At 36.3% G+C, this 25,054-nt stretch overlaps 1 protein-coding gene across 3 annotated transcripts in view; it reads left to right on the top strand.

The window, feature by feature from the left end:
- Positions 1–24,764, top strand: part of LOC130125415 (dystrobrevin beta-like) — a 105,887-nt gene extending 81,123 nt beyond the window's left edge. The window contains exons 18-21 of one of the 3 annotated variants that reach the window (XM_056294988.1): positions 897–986; positions 1,207–1,254; positions 17,972–17,999; positions 23,878–24,764. In XM_056294988.1, coding sequence (XP_056150963.1) covers positions 897–986; positions 1,207–1,254; positions 17,972–17,976 — 143 coding nt within the window. In that variant the 3' untranslated portion in view covers positions 17,977–17,999; positions 23,878–24,764. Of the gene's footprint in view, positions 1–896; positions 987–1,206; positions 1,255–17,968; positions 18,000–23,874 lie in introns of all 3 variants that reach the window. The other 2 variants (XM_056294987.1, XM_056294986.1) reach the window with 2 other exon arrangements.
- Positions 24,765–25,054: the final 290 nt, after the last annotated feature.

Genomic DNA, 25,054 nt, shown 5'->3' with positions numbered 1-25,054 from the left:
TCCCTCACCTTATCCACAACATCCATAGTGTTTTTTCTGCATGCAATGTTCATTACTGTCTATCAATGGGTTAAGAAGAGGCACCAGAAACTTAGAGAGGTTATAGGTCACTGAGTTAATCATACTATCAATAATCCATAATGGCACATCCTGTTTATGTATCTTGGGTAAACCATACAGACTAGGTGTAGCACCCCCTGTGTATAATCTGTGGTACAAAATTCTGTCAGTCGCCACTCTGATGGCCGAGTGGAATAAACCGCCATTCTTGCAACCCGCTCGTCACGTGGCTGGGAGGTTCGTATCCCAGACTCGCCGTAACCGGGCACGGCCAGAGCGTCCACGGGGTAAGGCATTCATTAGGCCACCCTTACCCGAGGGATAGTGGGTGTACATCGGTGTAGTGCTCAGGGACTCGTTGTTCTCCAGCGACCCCTCTGGCCCATCGGGGCGCCTGCAGCCAAGCAACCGAAAGCATTTCCCTACATCTCCTTCGCGGCCTGAAGGTGATGCAATCCATGCGAGGAGGCTTCAGCGTGTAAAATAGCGAGAGCAGCCGACACGAGTTTGAAGGAAGCTGGTGTTACGACTATCTCCTTCCTGTGGAACCATGAGCCAGGAGAGTTATTCAACAAGAGTTCTGGTCATATGCCATTGGGTTAATCGGGTGGGATGAGGGGAAAAACTAGAAATACATTTAAAAAAAAAATTCTGTCAGTAGCATTGTCCTGTTCTAACAACTTCAGACAATCTATCACGTTTTTCTTGTAACCACTGCCTGGATCTCGTTTCATGAACTGATGAATTGATTCAACCTTCTTTGATTTCACATCTTTTGTTTCCAAACTTATCCAGCATTTCTCCATCTTGATCTTCTTCACCTCGCTGTTCTCTAGGCCACAGGAGGAACCTGAGGAATGATCTTCTGGTAGCAGCAGATTCCATCACCAACACCATGTCCTCACTGGTGAAGGAGCTCCACTCTGGTACGCACACACACACATGCACACGTCGGCCATATGTAATCACACTGACTCAGTGTCTAACAGTGTTTTTCTTACGACACATTCTTGTTTTGTATATTTTGCATTGTGTCGTCAATGGTGTGGCTCACTGCCAAAGTGAGACATCAAGTTATTTCTGCAAATGATAACACAGATAGGGGACATGCATTACTTTGAGTTGCTCCCCCTCCTTTCTGACTAGATGATGGCCGGGAGGAAGAGGAGAGATTGCTGAATGGAAAAGACAGAGGTTGGTGTGAGTATGTGTGTTTTATGTATGTCTGTATGTTCCTGTGTACATACCCCATGTGAAGTTTTGCCAATAAGTTAGTGTGTGTCTCTTTGTGTGCACATGTACATGATTCCTATGTAACATTTGCCAATGACTCATGTTTGCGAGCTTTAGCAAGCTTCGTTAGCATGCCAACTCGTTTGTGGTTGCTTGGTTTATGGAGCCCCTCCTCTTTACGAGTGGCCAGCCTGCTGAGAGGAGTTGTTGAAAGCACTTTGTGGCCTCCTCCTCGTGCTCAGGCGAACACTCATTAGACGTCTAAACCTGCATGGCAAACCCACTGGCTGCCAACATGTGGACAGGGTTCCGGGTCTCTGCCCAGGTTTATGGAGAGATTTGATTTCAAAATAAAAAAAAGATACTGTGAATATTTGAGCACTGGGTTAAGAATGCTCCCTCTAATTAGTTGTGATGACAGCCATGATGGTAGACGTGATGATACAAGTGATGATAGACGTGATGATAGACATGTTGATAGACATCATAATAGACCGACATGATGGTAGACGTGATGACAGACATCATGATAGACAGACATGATGCTAGTCGTGATGACAGACATGATGGTAGACGTGATGATAGATATGATGATAGATATCATAAAAGACCAACATGATGGTAGACATGATGATAGACGTGATGATAGACATGATGATAGACATCATAATAGACCGACATGATGGTAGACGTGATGACAGACATCATGATAGACATCATAATAGACCGACATGATGGTAGACGTGATGACAGACATCATGATAGACAGACATGATGCTAGTCGTGATGACAGACATGATGGTAGACGTGATGATAGATATGATGATAGATATCATAAAAGACCAACATGATGGTAGACATGATGATAGACGTGATGATAGACATGATGATAGACATCATAATAGACCGACATGATGGTAGACGTGATGACAGACATCATGATAGACATCATAATAGACCGACATGATGGTAGACGTGATGACAGACATCATGATAGACAGACATGATGCTAGACGTGATGACAGACATGATGGTAGACGTGATGATAGATATGATGATAGATATCATAAAAGACCAACATGATGGTAGACATGATGATAGACATGATGATAGATATGATGCTAGACGTGATGATAGACATCATGATAGACAGACATGATGGTAGACGTGATGATAGACATGATGATAGACATCACGATAGACCGACATGATAGTAGAAATGATGATAGACATCATAATAGACCAACATGATGGTAGACATGATGATAGACATCATAATAGACGAACATGATGGTAGACATGATCATAGACATCATGATATACCAATATGATGGTAGATGTGATGATAGACCTCATAATAGACCAACATGATGGTAGACATGTTGGTAGACATTATGATGGACATGATGGTAGACATCATGATAGCCATGATGATAGACATCATGATAGACTGACACAATGATGGACATGATGGTAGACATGATGATAGACGTGATGGTAGCCGTGATGATAGACTGACATGATAATGGACATGATGATAAACATGATGGTAGACATGGTGATAGAAACGATGATAGACATCATAATAGACCGACATGATGGTAGACATGATGATAGACATCATAGTAGATAGACATGATGGTAGACGTGATGATAGACATGATGATAGACATCATAATAGACCAACATGATGGTAGACATGATGATATACATCATAATATACCAACATGATGGTAGACATGATGATAGACATCATAATAGACCAACATGATGGTAGACATCATGACAGACTGACACGATGATGGACATAATGATGGACATGATGATAGACATGATGGTAGACATGATGATAGACATCATAGTAGACCGACATGATGGTACACATGATAATAGACTTGATGGTAGACATGATGATAGACCGACATGATGATGATGGACATGATTGTAGACATGATGATAGACATCATAATAGATCAACATGATGATGGACATGATGGTAGACGTGATGATAGACATCATGATGGACCGACATGGTCATGGACATGATGAGACATGATGATGGACATGATGGTAGACATGATGGAAGACATGAAATATCTTGATGGTCATGATGGTAGACATCATGATAGACTGACATGATGATAGACATTATGGTAGACAAGATGATAGACATGATGGTAGACATGATGATAGACATCATAATAGACATCATAATAGATCAACATCATGATGGACATGATGGTAGACGTGATGATAGACATCATGATAGACCGACATGGTGATGGACATGATGGTAGACATGAAGGAAGACATGAAATATCTTGATGGTCATGATGGTAGATATCATGATAGACCGACATGATGATGATGGACATGATTGTAGACATGATGATAGACATCATAATAGACCAACATGATGGTAGACATCATGACAGACTGACACGATGATAGACATTATGGTAGACAAGATGATAGACATGATGGTAGACATGATGATAGACATCATAATAGACATCATAATAGATCAACATGATGATGGACATGATGGTAGATGTGATGATAGACATCATGATAGACCGACATGGTGATGGACATGATGAGACATGATGATGGACATGATGATGGACATGATGGTAGACATGATGGAAGACATGAAATATCTTGATGGTCATGATGGTAGATATCATGATAGACTGACATGATGATAGACATTATGGTAGACATGATGATAGACATAATGGTAGACGTGATGAGATACATCATGGTAGACAGACATGATGGTAAACCTGATTATAGACGTGATGACAGACATCATGATAGACCGACATGATGATGGACATGATGGTAGACGTGATGATAGACATCATAATAGAACAACATGATGGTAGACGTGATGATAGACATTATGATAGACATCATGATCGACATAATGATAGACATGATGGTAGATGTGATGATAGACATCATGGTAGACTGACATGATGATGGACATATTGGTAGACATGATGGTAGACAGCATGATAGACAGACATGATGATGGATATGATGGTAGATGTGATAATAGTCATCATAATAGATGAACATGATCGTAGACGTGATGATAGACATCATGATAGACCAACATGATGATAGACATGATGGTAGACGTGATGATAGACATCATAATATACCAATATGATGGTAGATGTGACGATAGACAACATAATAGACCAACATGATGGTAGACATGATGATAGACATGATGGTAGACGTGATGATAGACATCATAATATACCAATATGATGGTAGATGTGACGATAGACATGATGATAGACAATAGACCAACATGATGGTAGACGTGATGATAGACATCATGATGGACTGACACGATGATGGGCATGATGATAGACATCATGATAGACTGACATGATGGTAAACATGATGGTATACGTGATGATAGACATCATGATAGACCGACATGATGGTAGACATGATGATAAACATATTGGTATACGTGATGATAGACATCATGATAGACCAACATGATGGTAGACATGATAGACATCATAATAGACCTACATGATGGTAGACGTGATGACAGACATCATAATAGACCAACATGATGGTAGACATGATGATAGACCAACATGATGGTAGACGTGATGGTAGACATGATGATAGACATCATGACAGACTGACATGATGGTAGACGTGATCGTAGATGTGATGATAGACATCATAATATCCCAACATGATGGTAGACGTGATGATAGACATCATAATAGATCAACATGATGGTAGACATGATGATAAACGTGATGGTAGCCGTGATGATAGACATCAAAATAGACTGACACGATGATGGACATCATGATAGACTGACACGATGATTGACATAATGATAGATATCATGATGGACATGATGATAAACATGATGATAGAAATGATGATAGACATCATAATAGACCAACATGATGTTAGACGTGATGATAGACATCATAATAGACCAACATGATGGTAGACGTGATGATAGACATCATGGTAGACGTGATGATAGACATGATGGTACACATGATGATAGACTTGATGGTAAATGTAATGATAGACATCATGATAGACCAACATGATGGTAGACGTGATCGTAGATGAGATGATAGACATCATGATAGACCAACATGATGGTAGACGTGATCGTAGATGAGATGATAGACATCATGATAGACCAACATGATGGTAGACATGATATTAGACGTGATGATAGACATGATGATAGACATTATAATATACCAATATGATGGTAGACGTGATGATAGACATGATGATAGACATCATAATAGACCAACATGATGATAGACATGATGGTAGACGTGATGATAGACATGATGATAGACCGACATGATGATAGACATGATGATAGACATCATGATAGACATCATGATAGACCAACATGATGGTAGACATGATAGACATCATAATAGACCTACATGATGGTAGACGTGATGACAGACATCATAATAGACCAACATGATGGTAGACATGATGATAGACCAACATGATGGTAGACGTGATGGTAGACATGATGATAGACATCATGATAGACATGATGGTAGATGTGATGATAGATGTGATGATAGACATCATAATATACCCACATGATGGTAGACGTGATGATAGACATCATAATAGATCAACATGATGGTAGACATGATGATAAACGTGATGGTAGCCGTGATGATAGACATCATGATAGACTGACACGATGATGGACATCATGATAGACTGACACGATGATTGACATAATGATAGATATCATGATGGACATGATGATAAACATGATGATAGAAATGATGATAGACATCATAATAGACCAACATGATGGTAGACGTGATGATAGACATCATGGTAGACGTGATGATAGACATGATGGTACACATGATGATAGACTTGATGGTAAATGTAATGATAGACATCATGATAGACCAACATGATGGTAGACGTGATCGTAGATGAGATGATAGACATCATGATAGACCAACATGATGGTAGACGTGATCGTAGATGAGATGATAGACATCATGATAGACCAACATGATGGTAGACATGATATTAGACGTGATGATAGACATGATGATAGACATTATAATATACCAATATGATGGTAGACGTGATGATAGACATGATGATAGACATCATAATAGACCAACATGATGATAGACATGATGGTAGACGTGATGATAGACATGATGATAGACCGACATGATGATAGACATGATGATAGACATCATAATATACCAACATGATGGTAGAAGTGATGATAGACATCATAATAGACCAACATGATGGTAGACATGATGATAGATGTGATGGTAGCCATGATGGTAGACATGGTCATGGACATGATGATAGACATGATGATAGGCATCATAGTAGACCGACATGACTGTACACATGATGATAGACTTGATGGTAGACATGATAGACATCTTGATAGACCGACATGATGATGGATATGATGGTAGACATGATGATAGACCAACATGATGGTAGACATGATGGTAGACATCATGATATACCAACATGATGGTAGAAGTCATGATAGACATCATAATAGACCAACATGATGGTAGACATGATGATAGATGTGATGGTAGCCGTGATGATAGACATGATGGTAGACATGGTGGTAGACGTGGTGATAGACATCATGGTAGACCGACATGATGATGGACATATTGGTAGACATCATGGTAGACATCATGATGGACTGACACGATGATGGACATGATGGTAGAAATGATGATAGACGTGATGATAGACTGACATGATGATGAACATGATGGTATACGTGATAATAGACATCATGATAAACCGACATGATGGTAGACATGATAGACATCATAATAGACCTACATAATGGTAGACGTGATGATAGACATCATAATAGACCAACATGATGGTAGACATGATGATAGACCAACATGATGGTAGACATCATGATAGACATGATGGTAGACGTGATGATAGACATTATGATAGACATCATAATATACCCACATGATGGTAGACGTGATGATAGACATCATAATAGATCAACATGATGGTAGACATGATGATAAACATGATGATAGAAATGATGATAGACATCATAATAGACCAACATGAGGGTAGACATGATGATAGACCAACATGATGATAGACATCATGATAGACATGATGGTAGACGTGATTATAGAAATTATGATAGACATCATAATATACCCACATGATGGTAGACGTGATATTAGACTTGATGAGAGACATTATAATATACCAATATGACGGTAGACGTGATGATAGACATCATAATAGACCAACATGATGGTAGACGTGATGATAGACGTGATGATAGACATGATGATAGAGATTATGATGATAGACATGATGATGGACATGATGATAGACATGATGGTACACATGATGATAGACTTCATGGTAGACGTGATGATAGACATCATGATGATGGATACAATGGTAGACGTGATGATAGACATGATGATAGACATGATGATAGACTTGATGGTAAACGTGATGATAGACATCATGATAGACCAACATGATGGTAGACATGATCGTAGATGTGATGATAGACATCATGATGGACCAACATGATGGTAGACATGATATTAGACGTGATGATAGACATGATGATAGACATTATAATATACCAATATGATGGTAGACGTGATGATAGACATGATGATAGACATCATAATAGACCAACATGATGGTAGACATGATGACAGACATGATGGTAGACGTGATGATAGACATCATGGTAGACGTGATGATAGACATTATGATGATAGACATGATGATGGACATGATGGTACACATGATGATAGACTTGATGGTAGACGTGATGATAGACATCATGATGATGGATACGATGGTAGACGGGATGATAGACATGATGGTAGACATGATGATAGACTTGATGGTAAACGTGATGATAGACATCATGATAGACCAACATGATGGTAGACGTGATCGTAGATGAGATGATAGACATCATGATAGACCAACATGATGGTAGACATGATATTAGACGTGATGGTAGACGTGATGATAGACATCATGATGATGGATACGATGGTAGACGGGATGATAGACATGATGGTACACATGAGATAGACTTGATGGTAAACGTGATGATAGACATCATGATAGACCAACATGATCGTAGACATGATGACAGACATGATATTAGACGTGATGATAGACATGATGATAGACATTATATTATACCAATATGATGGTAGACGTGATGATAGACATGATGGTAGACATCACAATAGACCAACATGACGGTAGACATGATGATAGACATGATGGTAGACGTCATAATAGACCAACATGATGGTAGACGTGATGATAGACATTATGATGATGGACATGATGATAGACATGATGGTACACATGATTATAGACTTGATGGTAGATGTGATGATAGACATGATGATAGACATCATAATATACCAACATGATGGTAGAAGTGATGATAGACATCATAATAGACCAACATGATGGTAGACATGGTCATAGACCAACATGATGGTAGACATCATGATAGACATGATGGTAGACGTGATGATAGACATGATGATAGACATCATAATATACCCACATGATGGTAGACGTGATGATAGACATCATAATAGATCAACATGATGGTAGACATCATGATAGACATGATGGTAGATGTGATGATAGACATGATGATAGACATCATAATATACCCACATGATGGTAGACGTGATGATAGACATCATAATAGATCAACATGATGGTAGACATGATGATAGACGTGATGTTAGCCGTGATGATAGACATCATGATAGACTGACACGATGATGGACATAGTGATAGAAATTATGATGGACATGATGGTAGACATGATGATAGACATGATCATGGACATGATGATAAACATGATGATAGACGTGATGATAGAAATAATGATAGACATCATAATAGACCAACATGATGGTAGACATGATGATAGACATCATGATAGACCAACATGATGGTAGACATGATATTAGACGTGATGAGAGACATGATGATAGACATTATAATATACCAATATGACGGTAGACGTGATGATACACGTGATGGTAGACGTGATGATAGACGTGATGATAGACATTATGATGATAGACATGATGATAGACATGATGATAGACATGATGGTACACATGATGATAGACTTGATGGTAGACGTGATGATAGACATCATGATGATGGATACAATGGTAGATGTGATGATAGACATGATGGTACACATGATGATAGACCAACATGATGGTAGACATGATGATAGACATGATGGTAGACGTGATGATAGACATGATGATAGACATTATGATGATTGACATGATAGACATGATGATAGACATGATATTAGACGTGATGATAGACATTATAATATACCAATATGATGGTAGACGTGATGATAGACATGATGGTAGACATCATAATAGACCAACATGATGGTAGACATGATTATAGACATGATGGTAGACGTGATGATAGACATGATGATAGACATTATGATGATGGACATGATGATAGACATGATGGTACACATGATTATAGACTTGATGGTAGACGTGATGATAGACATCATGATAGACCGACATGATGATGGATATGATGGTAGACGTGATGATAGACATCATGATAGACCGACATGATGATGGATATGATGGTAGACGTGATGATAGACATCATAATATACCAACATGATGGTAGAAGTGAAGATAGACATCATAATAGACCAACATGATGGTAGACATGATGATAGATGTGATGGTGGCCGTGATGATAGACATGATGATAGGCATCATAGTAGACCGACATGACTGTACACATGATGATAGACTTGATGGTAGACATGATAGACATCATGATAGACCGACATGATGATGGATATGATGGTAGACATGATGATAGACCAACATGATGGTAGACATGATGGTAGACATGATGATAGACATCATGATATACCTACATGATGGTAGAAGTGATGATAGACATCATAATAGACCAACATGATGGTAGACATGATGATAGATGTGATGTTAGCCGTGATGATAGACATGATGGTAGACATGGTGGTAGACGTGGTGATAGACATCATGGTAGACCGACATGATGATGGACATATTGGTAGACATGATGGTAGACATCATGATGGACTGACACGATGATGGACATGATGGTAGAAATGATGATAGACGTGATGATAGACATCATGATAGACATGATGGTAGACGTGATGATAGACATCATAATATACCCACATGATGGTAGACGTGATGATAGACATCATAATAGATCAACATGATGGTAGACATGATGATAGACGTGATGATAGACATCATGATAGACTGACACGATGATGGACATAGTGATAGAAATTATGATGGACATGATTGTAGACATGATGATAGACATGATCATGGACATGATGATAAACATGATGATAGACGTGATGATAGAAATGATGATAGACATCATAATAGACCAACATGATGGTAAACATGATGATAGACATCATGATAGACCAACATGATGGTAGACATGATATTAGACATGATGAGAGACATGATGATAGACATTATAATATACCAACATGATGGTAGACGTGATGATATACATCATAATATACCAACATGATGGTAGACATGATGATAGACATGATGGTAGATGTGATGATAGACATGATGATAGACATCATAATATACCCACATGATGGTAGACGTGATGATAGACATCATAATAGATGAACATGATGGTAGACATCATGATAGACATGATGGTAGATGTGATGATAGACATCATAATATACCCACATGATGGTAGACGTGATGATAGACATCATAATAGATCAACATGATGGTAGACATGATGATAGACGTGATGTTAGCCGTGATGATAGACATCATGATAGACTGACACGATGATGGACATAGTGATAGAAATTATGATGGACATGATGGTAGACATGATGATAGACATGATCATGGACATGATGATAAACATGATGATAGACGTGATGATAGAAATGATGATAGACATCATAATAGACCAACATGATGGTAGACATGATGATAGACATCATGATAGACCAACATGATGGTAGACATGATATTAGACGTGATGAGAGACATGATGATAGACATTATAATATACCAATATAACGGTAGACGTGATGATACACGTGATGGTAGGCGTGATGATAGACGTGATGATAGACATTATGATGATAGACATGATGATAGACATGATGATAGACATGATGGTACACATGATGATAGACTTGATGGTAGACGTGATGATAGACATCATGATGATGGATACAATGGTAGATGTGATGATAGACATGATGGTACACATGATGATAGACCAACATGATGGTAGACATGATGATAGACATGATGGTAGACGTGATGATTGACATGATGATAGACATGATATTAGACGTGATGATAGACATTATAATATACCAATATGATGGTAGACGTGATGATAGACATGATGGTAGACATCATAATAGACCAACATGATGGTAGACATGATTATAGACATGATGGTAGACGTGATGATAGACATGATGATAGACATTATGATGATGGACATGATGATAGACATGATGGTACACATGATTATAGACTTGATGGTAGACGTGATGATAGACATCATGATAGACCGACATGATGATGGATATGATGGTAGACGTGATGATAGACATCATGATAGACCAACATGATGCTAGACATGATGATAGACATCATAATATACCAACATGATGGTAGAAGTGATGATAGACATCATAATAGACCAACATGATGGTAGACATGATGATAGATGTGATGGTGGCCGTGATGATAGACATGATGGTAGACATGGTCATGGACATGATGATAGACATGATGATAGGCATCATAGTAGACCGACATGACTGTACACATGATGATAGACTTGATGGTAGACATGATAGACATCATGATAGACCGACATGATGATGGATATGATGGTAGACATGATGATAGACATCATAATAGACCAACATGATGGTAGACATGATGGTAGACATCATGATATACCTACATGATGGTAGAAGTGATGATAGACATCATAATAGACCAACATGATGGTAGACATGATGATAGATGTGATGTTAGCCGTGATGATAGACATGATGGTAGACATGGTGGTAGACGTGGTGATAGACATCATGGTAGACCGACATGATGATGGACATATTGGTAGACATGATGGTAGACATCATGATGGACTGACACGATGATGGACATGATGGTAGAAATGATGATAGACGTGATGATAGACATCATGATAGACATGATGGTAGACGTGATGATAGACATGATGATAGACATCATAATATACCCACATGATGGTAGACGTGATGATAGACATCATAATAGATCAACATGATGGTAGACATGATGATAGACGTGATGGTAGCCGTGATGATAGACATCATGATAGACTGACACGATGATGGACATAGTGATAGAAATTATGATGGACATGATGGTAGACATGATGATAGACATGATCATGGACATGATGATAAACATGATGATAGACGTGATGATAGAAATGATGATAGACATCATAATAGACCAACATGATGGTAGACATGATGATAGACATCATGATAGACCAACATGATGGTAGACATGATATTAGACATGATGAGAGACATGATGATAGACATTATAATATACCAATATGACGGTAGATGTGATGATAGACATGATGGTAGATGTGATGATAGACATGATGATAGACATTATGATGATAGACATGATGGTACACATGATGATAGACTTGATGGTAGACGTGATGATAGACATCATGATGATGGATACAATGGTAGACGTGATGATAGACATGATGATAGACATGATGGTACACATGATGATAGACTTGATGGTAAACATAATGATAGTCATCATGATAGACCAACATGATGGTAGACATGATCGTAGATGTGATGATAGACATCATGATGGACCAACATGATGGTAGACATGATGATAGACATGATATTAGACGTGATGATAGACATTATAATATACCAATATGATGGTAGACGTAATGATAGACATGATGATAGACATCATAATAGACCAACATGATGGTAGACATGATGATAGACATGATATTAGACATGATGATAGACATCATAATATACCAATATGATGGTAGACGTAATGATAGACATGATGATAGACATCATAATAGACCAACATGATGGTAGAAATGATGATAGACATGATATTAGACATGATGATAGACATTATAATATACCAATATGATGGTAGACGTAATGATAAACATGATGATAGACATCATAATAGACCAACATGATGGTAGACATGATGGTAGACGTGATGGTAGACGTGATGATAGACAGGATGATAGACATTATGATGATGGACATGATGATAGACCGACATGATGATGGATATGATGGTAGACGTGATGATAGACATCATAATAGACCAACATGATGGTAGACATGATGATAGACATCATAATATACCAACATGATGGTAGAAGTGATGATAGACATCATAATAGACCAACATGATGGTAGACATGATGATAGATGTGATGTTAGCCGTGATGATAGACATGATGGTAGACATGATATTAGACGTGATGATAGACATTATAATATACCAATATGATGGTAGACGTGATGATAGACATGATATTAGACGTGATGATAGACATTATAATATACCAATATGATGGTAGACATGATTATAGACATGATGGTAGACGTGATGATAGACATGATGATAGACATTATGATGATGGACATGATGATAGACATGATGGTACACATGATTATAGACTTGATGGTAGACGTGATGATAGACATCATGATAGACCGACATGATGATGGATATGATGGTAGACGTGATGATAGACATCATAATAGACCAACATGATGATAGACGTGATGATAGACATCATAATATACCAACATGATGGTAGAAGTGATGATAGACATCATAATAGACCAACATGATGGTAGACATGATGATAGATGTGATGGTAGCCGTGATGATAGACATGATGGTAGACATGGTCATGGACATGATGATAGACTTGATGGTAGACATGATAGACATCATGATAGACCGACATGATGATGGATATGATGGTAGACATGATGATAGACCAACATGATGGTAGACATGATGGTAGACATGATGATAGACATCATGATATACCTACATGATGGTAGAAGTGATGATAGACATCATAATAGACCAACATGATGGTAGACATGATGATAGATGTGATGTTAGCCGTGATGATAGACATGATGGTAGACATGGTGGTAGACGTGGTGATAGACATCATGGTAGACCGACATGATGATGGACATATTGGTAGACATGATGGTAGACATCATGATGGACTGACACGATGATGGACATGATGGTAGAAATGATGATAGACGTGATGATAGACATCATGATAGACATGATGGTACACATGATGATAGACTTGATGGTAAACATAATGATAGACATCATGATAGACCAACATGATGGTAGACATGATCGTAGATGTGATGATAGACATCATGATGGACCAACATGATGGTAGACATGATGGTACACATGATGATAGACTTGATGGTAAACATAATGATAGACATCATGATAGACCAACATGATGGTAGACATGATCGTAGATGTGATGATAGACATCATGATGGACCAACATGATGGTAGACATGATATTAGACGTGATGATAGACATTATAATATACCAATATGATGGTAGACGTAATGATAGACATCATAATAGACCAACATGATGGTAGACATGATGATAGACATGATATTAGACATGATGATAGACATAATATACCAATATGATGGTAGACGTAATGATAGACATGATGATAGACATCATAATAGAACAACATGATGGTAGACATGATGATAGACATGATGATAGACATGATATTAGACATGATGATAGACATTATAATATACCAATATGATGGTAGACGTAATGATAGACATGATGATAGACATCATAATAGACCAACATGATGGTAGACATGATGATAGACATCATGATATACCTACATGATGGTAGAAGTGATGATAGACATCATAATAGACCAACATGATGGTAGACATGATGATAGATGTGATGTTAGCCGTGATGATAGACATGATGGTAGACATGGTGGTAGACGTGGTGATAGACATCATGGTAGACCGACATGATGATGGACATATTGGTAGACATGATGGTAGACATCATGATGGACTGACACGATGATGGACATGATGGTAGAAATGATGATAGACGTGATGATAGACATCATGATAGACATGATGGTAGACGTGATGATAGACATGATGATAGACATCATAATATACCCACATGATGGTAGACGTGATGATAGACATCATAATAGATCAACATGATGGTAGACATGATGATAGACGTGATGGTAGCCGTGATGATAGACATCATGATAGACTGACACGATGATGGACATAGTGATAGAAATTATGATGGACATGATGGTAGACATGATGATAGACATGATCATGGACATGATGATAAACATGATGATAGACGTGATGATAGAAATGATGATAGACATCATAATAGACCAACATGATGGTAGACATGATGATAGACATCATGATAGACCAACATGATGGTAGACATGATATTAGACATGATGAGAGACATGATGATAGACATTGTAATATACCAATATGACGGTAGATGTGATGATAGACATGATGGTAGATGTGATGATAGACATGATGATAGACATTATGATGATAGACATGATGGTACACATGATGATAGACTTGATGGTAGACGTGATGATAGACATCATGATGATGGATACAATGGTAGACGTGATGATAGACATGATGGTACACATGATGATAGACTTGATGGTAAACATAATGATAGACATCATGATACACCAACATGATGGTAGACATGATCGTAGATGTGATGATAGACATCATGATGGACCAACATGATGGTAGACATGATATTAGACGTGATGATAGACATTATAATATACCAATATGATGGTAGACATGATGATAGATGTGATGATAGACATCATAATAGACCAACATGATGGTAGACATGATGATAGATGTGATGGTAGCCGTGATGATAGACATGGTCATGGACATTATGATAGACATGATGGTAGACATGATGATAGGCATCATAGTAGACCGACATGATGGTACACATGATGATAGACTTGATGGTAGACATGATAGACCGACATGATGATGGATATGATGGTAGACATGATGATAGACCAACATGATGGTAGCCGTGATGATAGACATGATGGTAGACATGGTGGTAGACGTGGTGATAGACATCATGGTAGACCGACATGATGATGGACATATTGGTAGACATGATGGTAGACATCATGATGGACTGACACAATGATGGACATGATGGTAGAAATGATGGTATACGTGATGATAGACATCATGATAAACCGACATGATGGTAGACATGATAGACATCATAATAGACCTACATAATGGTAGACGTGATGATAGACATCATAATAGACCAACATGATGGTAGACTTGATGATAGACATCATGATAGACTGATATGATGGTGGACATGATGATAGACATGATGGTAGACTTGATGATAGACATCATGATAGACTGACATGATGGTGGACATGATGATAGACATGATGGTAGACATGATGATAAACGTGATGGTAGACGTGATGAGAGACATGATGTGGACGTGATGATAGACATGATGATAGACTTGATGATAAACATGATGGTAGACATGATAATAAACATGACGGTAGACATGATGGTAGACGTGATGAGAGACATGATGTAGACGTGATTATAGACATGATTATAGACGTGATGATAGACTTGATGATAAACATGATGGTAGACATGACGATAGACGTTATGGTAGACATGATGATAGGCATGATGATAGACATGATGATAGATGTGATGATAGACGTGATGGTGGAAGTGATGGTTGACATGATGATGGACGTTATGGTAGACATGATGATACACGTGATGATAGACATGATAGACATGATCATAGACGTGATGATAAACATGATGATAGAAATGATAATAGACGTGATGGTAGACGAGATGGTGGACATGATGATGGACATGATTATGGACATGATGATAGACATGATGATAGATGTGATGATAGACGTGATGGTGGAAGTGATGGTTGACATGATGATGGTCATGATGGTAGACATGATGATAGGCATGATGATAGACATGATGATAGATGTGATGATAGACGTGATGGTGGAAGTGATGGTTGACATGATGATGGACGTGATGGTAGACATGATGATATACATGATAGTGCTCTATGGCCCCTCACTAGGGCCTCCACCATGCACCTGCGGGTATACTCCATCTCTATATGTCTACTGTCTGACAATGACCGACAGCACTGACCTCCTGCTTACTGACCTCTGTCTCTGTCTCTCTCTATCTCTATCTGTCTGTCTGTCTCTGTCTCTCTCTCGCTCTCTCTGTCTCTTGCTCTCTCTCTGTCTCTCTCTCAGTAGGTTAAAGGGAACACAGGACACAGAAGAAGTAAGTGATGGTGTCCACTCTCACATATCTCTAGCATGATAATGAGAAACAACTTGTAGAGTGGATAAATACTATGAATGTTAAATTGAAACAACAGTGAGTGACGTAAAACAGATGTATAAAATAACACACAAGAGGAAGGTGAATTAAAAGGTAAAACAACACAGTGAAGGGACAGTTTGAGTGTGTTGACCTGAGGTGGTGGTATAAGTAACTACGGGGAGCTGGTAGATGTATGGATGTTACCTTGGCCAGCCGGTCCATGGTCACAGACCTGGCTGCTGGTCCCAGCCAGTGGGCACAAAAATTAACAGCAATAAAAGTGGACCAGTAATAATAAAAATTTAAAAAAGCCATAATAAAACGCAAAAAAAACTGTTAAAGTATTAACAAACAGTAAACCGACAAAACGAACCGACAACATAATGAACAGCAGCGGAGACTAGTGACCAGCTGTGTGACAGTGGGACTTCTCCACCAAGGTCATGTTCATACATCCACACTGCGACTACTGAGCACCTCTTGCAACCCCGTGTTAATAAATCCAAACCATCCCTTTCACTTCTAGTTATTGCTCAACAATGTTATCACGTTACTCTCCGTCAGCAGTATTTATTTAGTAAGCTGCAGTGCATGCAGATTCTTTATTATGCTATACTTATATATGTATATATGTTTATTTTTGCATTTATAGCATATATTTATATATGCTATATTTATTATGTATTCATATATTTATAAATATATATTTATTATGGTATATAATTATTAGATATGTTTATTATTTATTTATTATATCTATCTATATATATTATAACTGTTAAAAGAAACACTCAGCGGTAAGAGCTCAATATATATATATATATATATATATATATATATATATATATTTTTTTTTTTTTTTATATGACATTGCAAGCTAGCTCTTGTCTTGAATAGATATAGTACACTTCTGCAAGCATGCTGGTTAAATATTTGACCAACGATGAATTATTTCCACAATTTCAATGACATAAAGTCAGTGGCGTTAGTAAGGAAAAATAAATCATGTAAAAGATATTAGGAGAATTATGGGCAATAGACTGGATTATATGGAGTGATTGTTGTTTGTCTGAATGAGCTGTCGACATCTCTTTAAGCAGACTGATGTGACTCCATTTCACATAATAACATATTATAATATAATAACCTATTATAATATAATAATGTCTCTTTAAGCAGACTGATGTGACTCCATTTCACATAATAACATATTATAATATAATAACGTCTCTTTAAGCAGACTGATGTGACTCCATTTCACATAATAACATATTATAATATAATAATGTCTCTTTAAGCAGACTGATGTGACTCCATTTCACATAATAACATATTATAATATAATAATGTCTCTTTAAGCAGACTGATGTGACTCCATTTCACATAATAACATATTATAATAATGTCTCTTTAAGCAGACTGATGTGACTCCATTTCAAATAATAACATATTGTAATATAATAATGTCTCTTTAAGCAGACTGATGTGACTCCATTTCACATAATAACATATTATAATATAATAATGTCTCTTTAAGCAGACTGATGTGACTCCATTTCACATAATAACATATTATAATAATGTCTCTTTAAGCAGACTGATGTGACTCCATTTCAAATAATAACATATTGTAATATAATAATGTCTCTTTAAGCAGACTGATGTGACTCCATTCCACATAATAACATATTATAATATCATAATGTCTCTTTAAGCAGACTGATGTGACTCCATTTCACATAATAACATATTATAATAGCATAATGTCTCTTTAAGCAGACTGATGTGACTCCATTTCACACAATTACATATTATAATATAATAATGTCTCTTTAAGCAGATTGATGTGACTCCATTTCACATAATAACATATATCATAATGTCTCTTTAAGCAGACTGATGTGACTCCATTTCACATAATAACATATTATAATATAATAATGTCTCTTTAAGCAGACTGATGTGACTCCATTTCACATAATAACATATAATATCATAATGTCTCTTTAAGCAGACTGATGTGACTCCATTTCAAATAATAACATATTGTAATATAATAATGTCTCTTTAAGCAGACTGATGTGACTCCATTTCACATAATAACATATTATAATATAATAATGTCTCTTTAAGCAGATTGATGTGACTCCATTTCACATAATAACATATTATAATATAATAATGTCTCTTTAAGCAGACTGATGTGACTCCATTTCACATAATAACATATAATATCATAATGTCTCTTTAAGCAGACTGATGTGACTCCATTTCACATAATAACATATTATAATATAATAACGTCTCTTTAAGCAGACTGATGTGACTCCATTTCACATAATAACATATTGTAATATAATAACGTTTCTTTAAGCAGACTGATGTGACTCCATTTCACATAATAACATATTGTAATATAATAACGTGTCTTTAAGCAGACTGATGTGACTCCATTTCACATAATAACATATTGTAATATAATAACGTCTCTTTAAGCAGACTGATGTGACTCCATTTCACATAATAACATATTGTAATATAATAACGTCTCTTTAAGCAGACTGATGTGACTCCATTTCACATAATAACATATTATAATAAAATAATGTCTCTTTAAGCAGAGTGATGTGACTCCATTTCACATAATAACATATTATAATATAATAACATATTATAATATGATAAAGTCTCTTTAAGCAGACTGATGTGACTCCATTTCACATAATAACATATTATAATATAACAATGTCTCTTTAAGCAGATTGATGTGACTCCATTTCACATAACATATTATAAGATCATAATGTCTCTTTAAGCAGACTGATGTGACTCCATTTCACATAATAACATATTATAATATAATAATGTCTCTTTAAGCAGACTGATGTGACTCCATTTCACATAATAACATATTGTAATATAATAACGTCTCTTTAAGCAGACTGATGTGACTCCATTTCACATAATAACATATAATATCATAATGTCTCTTTAAGCAGACTGATGTGACTCCATTTCAAATAATAACATATTGTAATATAATAATGTCTCTTTAAGCAGACTGATGTGACTCCATTTCACATAATAACATATTATAATATAATAATGTCTCTTTAAGCAGATTGATGTGACTCCATTTCACATAATAACATATTATAATATAATAATGTCTCTTTAAGCAGACTGATGTGACTCCATTTCACATAATAACATATAATATCATAATGTCTCTTTAAGCAGACTGATGTGACTCCATTTCACATAATAACATATTATAATATAATAACGTCTCTTTAAGCAGACTGATGTGACTCCATTTCACATAATAACATATTATAATATAATAACGTTTCTTTAAGCAGACTGATGTGACTCCATTTCACATAATAACATATTGTAATATAATAACGTCTCTTTAAGCAGACTGATGTGACTCCATTTCACATAATAACATATTGTAATATAATAACGTCTCTTTAAGCAGACTGATGTGACTCCATTTCACATAATAACATATTATAATAAAATAATGTCTCTTTAAGCAGAGTGATGTGACTCCATTTCACATACTAACATATTATAATATAATAACATATTATAATATGATAAAGTCTCTTTAAGCAGACTGATGTGACTCCATTTCACATAACATATTATAAGATCATAATGTCTCTTTAAGCAGACTGATGTGACTCCATTTCACATAATAACATATTGTAATATAATAACGTCTCTTTAAGCAGACTGATGTGACTCCATTTCACATAATAACATATTGTAATATAATAATGTCTCTTTAAGCAGACTGATGTGACTCCATTTCACATAATAACATATTGTAATATAATAACGTCTCTTTAAGCAGACTGATGTGACTCCATTTCACATAATAACATATTATAATAAAATAATGTCTCTTTAAGCAGAGTGATGTGACTCCATTTCACATACTATTATAATATAATAACATATTATAATATGATAAAGTCTCTTTAAGCAGACTGATGTGACTCCATTTCACATAATAACATATTATAAGATCATAATGTCTCTTTAAGCAGACTGATGTGACTCCATTTCACATAATAACATATTGTAATATAATAACGTCTCTTTAAGCAGACTGATGTGACTCCATTTCACATAACATATTGTAATATAATAATGTCTCTTTAAGCAGAGTGATGTGACTCCATTTCACATAACATATTATAATATAATAACATATTATAATATGATAACGTCTCTTTAAGCAGACTGATGTGACTCCATTTCACATAATAACATATTATAATATAATAATGTCTCTTTAAGCAGATTGATGTGACTCCATTTCACATAACATATTATAAGATCATAATGTCTCTTTAAGTAGACTGATGTAACTCCATTTCACATAACATATTATAATATAATAATGTCTCTTTAAGCAGATTGATGTGACTCCATTTCACATAACATATTATAACATAATAATGTCTCTTTAAGCAGATTGATGTGACTCCATTTTACGTAACATATTATAATATAATAATGTCTCTTTAAGCAGACTGATGTGACTCCATTTCACATAACATATTATAACATAATAATGTCTCTTTAAGCAGATTGATGTGACTCCATTTTACGTAACATATTATAATATAATAATGTCTCTTTAAGCAGACTGATGTGACTCCATTTCACATAACATATTATAAGATCATAATGTCTCTTTAAGTAGACTGATGTGACTCCATTTGACATAATAACATATTATAATATCATAATGTCTCTTTAAGCAGACTGATGTGACTCCATTTCACATAATAACATATTATAATATAATAATGTCTCTTTAAGCAGAGTGATGTGACTCCATTTCACATAATAACATATTATAATATAATAACGTCTCTTTAAGCAGACTGATGTGACTCCATTTCACATAATAACATATTATAATAAAATAATGTCTCTTTAAGCAGAGTGATGTGACTCCATTTCACATAACATATTATAATATAATAACATATTATAATATGATAACGTCTCTTTAAGCAGACTGATGTGACTCCATTTCACATAATAACATATTATAATATAATAATGTCTCTTTAAGCAGACTGATGTGACTCCATTTCACATAATAACATATTATAATATCATAATGTCTCTTTAAGTAGACTGATGTGACTCCATTTGACATAATAACATATTATAAGATCATAATGTCTCTTTAAGCAGACTGATGTGACTCCATTTCACATAATAACATATTATAATATCATAATGTCTCTTTAAGTAGACTGATGTGACTCCATTTCACATAATAACATATTATAATATCATAATGTCTCTTTAAGCAGACTGATGTGACTCCATTTGACATAATAACATATTATAAGATCATAATGTCTCTTTAAGCAGACTGATGTGACTCCATTTCACATAATAACATATTATAATATCATAATGTCTCTTTAAACAGACTGATGTGACTCCATTTCACATAATAACAAATTATAATATAATAACGTCTCTTTAAGCAGACTGATGTGACTCCATTTCACATAATAACATATTATAATATACTAATGTCTCTTTAAGCAGACTGATGTGACTCCATTTCACATAATAACATATTATAATATCATAATGTCTCTTTAAGCAGACTGATGTGACTCCATTTGACATAATAACATATTATAAGATCATAATGTCTCTTTAAGCAGACTGATGTGACTCCATTTCACATAATAACAAATTATAATATAATAACGTCTCTTTAAGCAGACTGATGTGACTCCATTTCACATAATAACATATTATAATATAATAATGTCTCTTTAAGCAGACTGATGTGACTCCAGTGTTGCTTTCGTCATGGCCAAAGAAGACTGTCATCCCCTGGATAATATCAAAAATGACATGATCATCAGCCAATGGGACTAGAGCCCCACTGCCAATCAACCAATCACAATGCTGGACATGGAGCGAGCTGTGGGTCCCTACTGATGTGTTGAGTGATTCTGTTTGTCTTATCACTGTTTGACACAGCTTTACTTTGTGTGTAACCTGCTTGATCTGATTGTACGTAGCTGTATTAGAACTCTGAAATCTACTGATTTGTGCTGGAGTGTGTGCTCCACATGTGAGGAGCAGGAGGCTTGGGTACGTGAGAGGGACGTTGGCTTGCGATGCAGAGGAGATGTGACAGGAAGTAGAGGAAGGATTAATAATGTGTACAAAGAAGGTCCGAGATGTTTGATGTGAACAGAGAGAAGAGGGAAAGAGGTGAAGAAGTGAGCGTTAGCAGATGAGAAGTCGAGGCTTGGGACTTGAGTTTTCTGTAATTGGCACTGTGTGCTTACTGCTTAGTATTTATTTTTCTTTGATTTAAATTGATTTTGCTTTCACCACTTATGCGTTGCGTTTAAGGGGAGCCTGATGTCCTGTGTGTGTTTGTGTGTGTGTGTGTGTGTGTGTGTGAAAGAACAAGTAAATAGTTTGAGCATCAGTGAGTGTACTCAGGAACTGCTGTGACAATAAGCTTTAACAGGAACTTTTCAAGTTGTTTTCTGCCTGTCCAACAGCTTCAAGGCAGTGCTTGCAAAGTACAACCCCAACCCCCAACCCCCAACCCCCCCCCCCCCCCCGTCACACGCAGCTTCCTAGTGTCTGGATGAGATCAGTGCCATATTTGTTCAGGTTGTTCAGGATTGTGTATATCTGGTACTGACTACAGTCACAAACAGCTACCTGGTTATCGCAGTGTGTGTGTGAACACAAGAAGCTGTGCGTCCACAGGGTCACTGTGGCGGTGCTACCTCCTGAGGTGTCCTGTCACAGTTTCAGTACTGCATCAGTGTGGCGGTGCTACCTCCTGATGTGTCCTGTCACAGTTTCAGTACTGCATCAGTGTGGCGGTGCTACCTCCTGATGTGTCCTGTCACAGTTTCGGTACTGTATCAGTGTGGCGGTGCTGCCTCCTGAGGCGTCATGTCACAGTTTCAGTACTGTATCAGTGTGGT

Source organism: Lampris incognitus, chromosome 15 (assembly GCF_029633865.1).
Source record: "Lampris incognitus isolate fLamInc1 chromosome 15, fLamInc1.hap2, whole genome shotgun sequence".
NCBI lineage: Eukaryota > Metazoa > Chordata > Actinopteri > Lampriformes > Lampridae > Lampris > Lampris incognitus.
The sequence above is the reverse complement of the archived record's forward strand: the minus strand, read 5'-3'. Positions and strand labels throughout refer to the sequence as shown.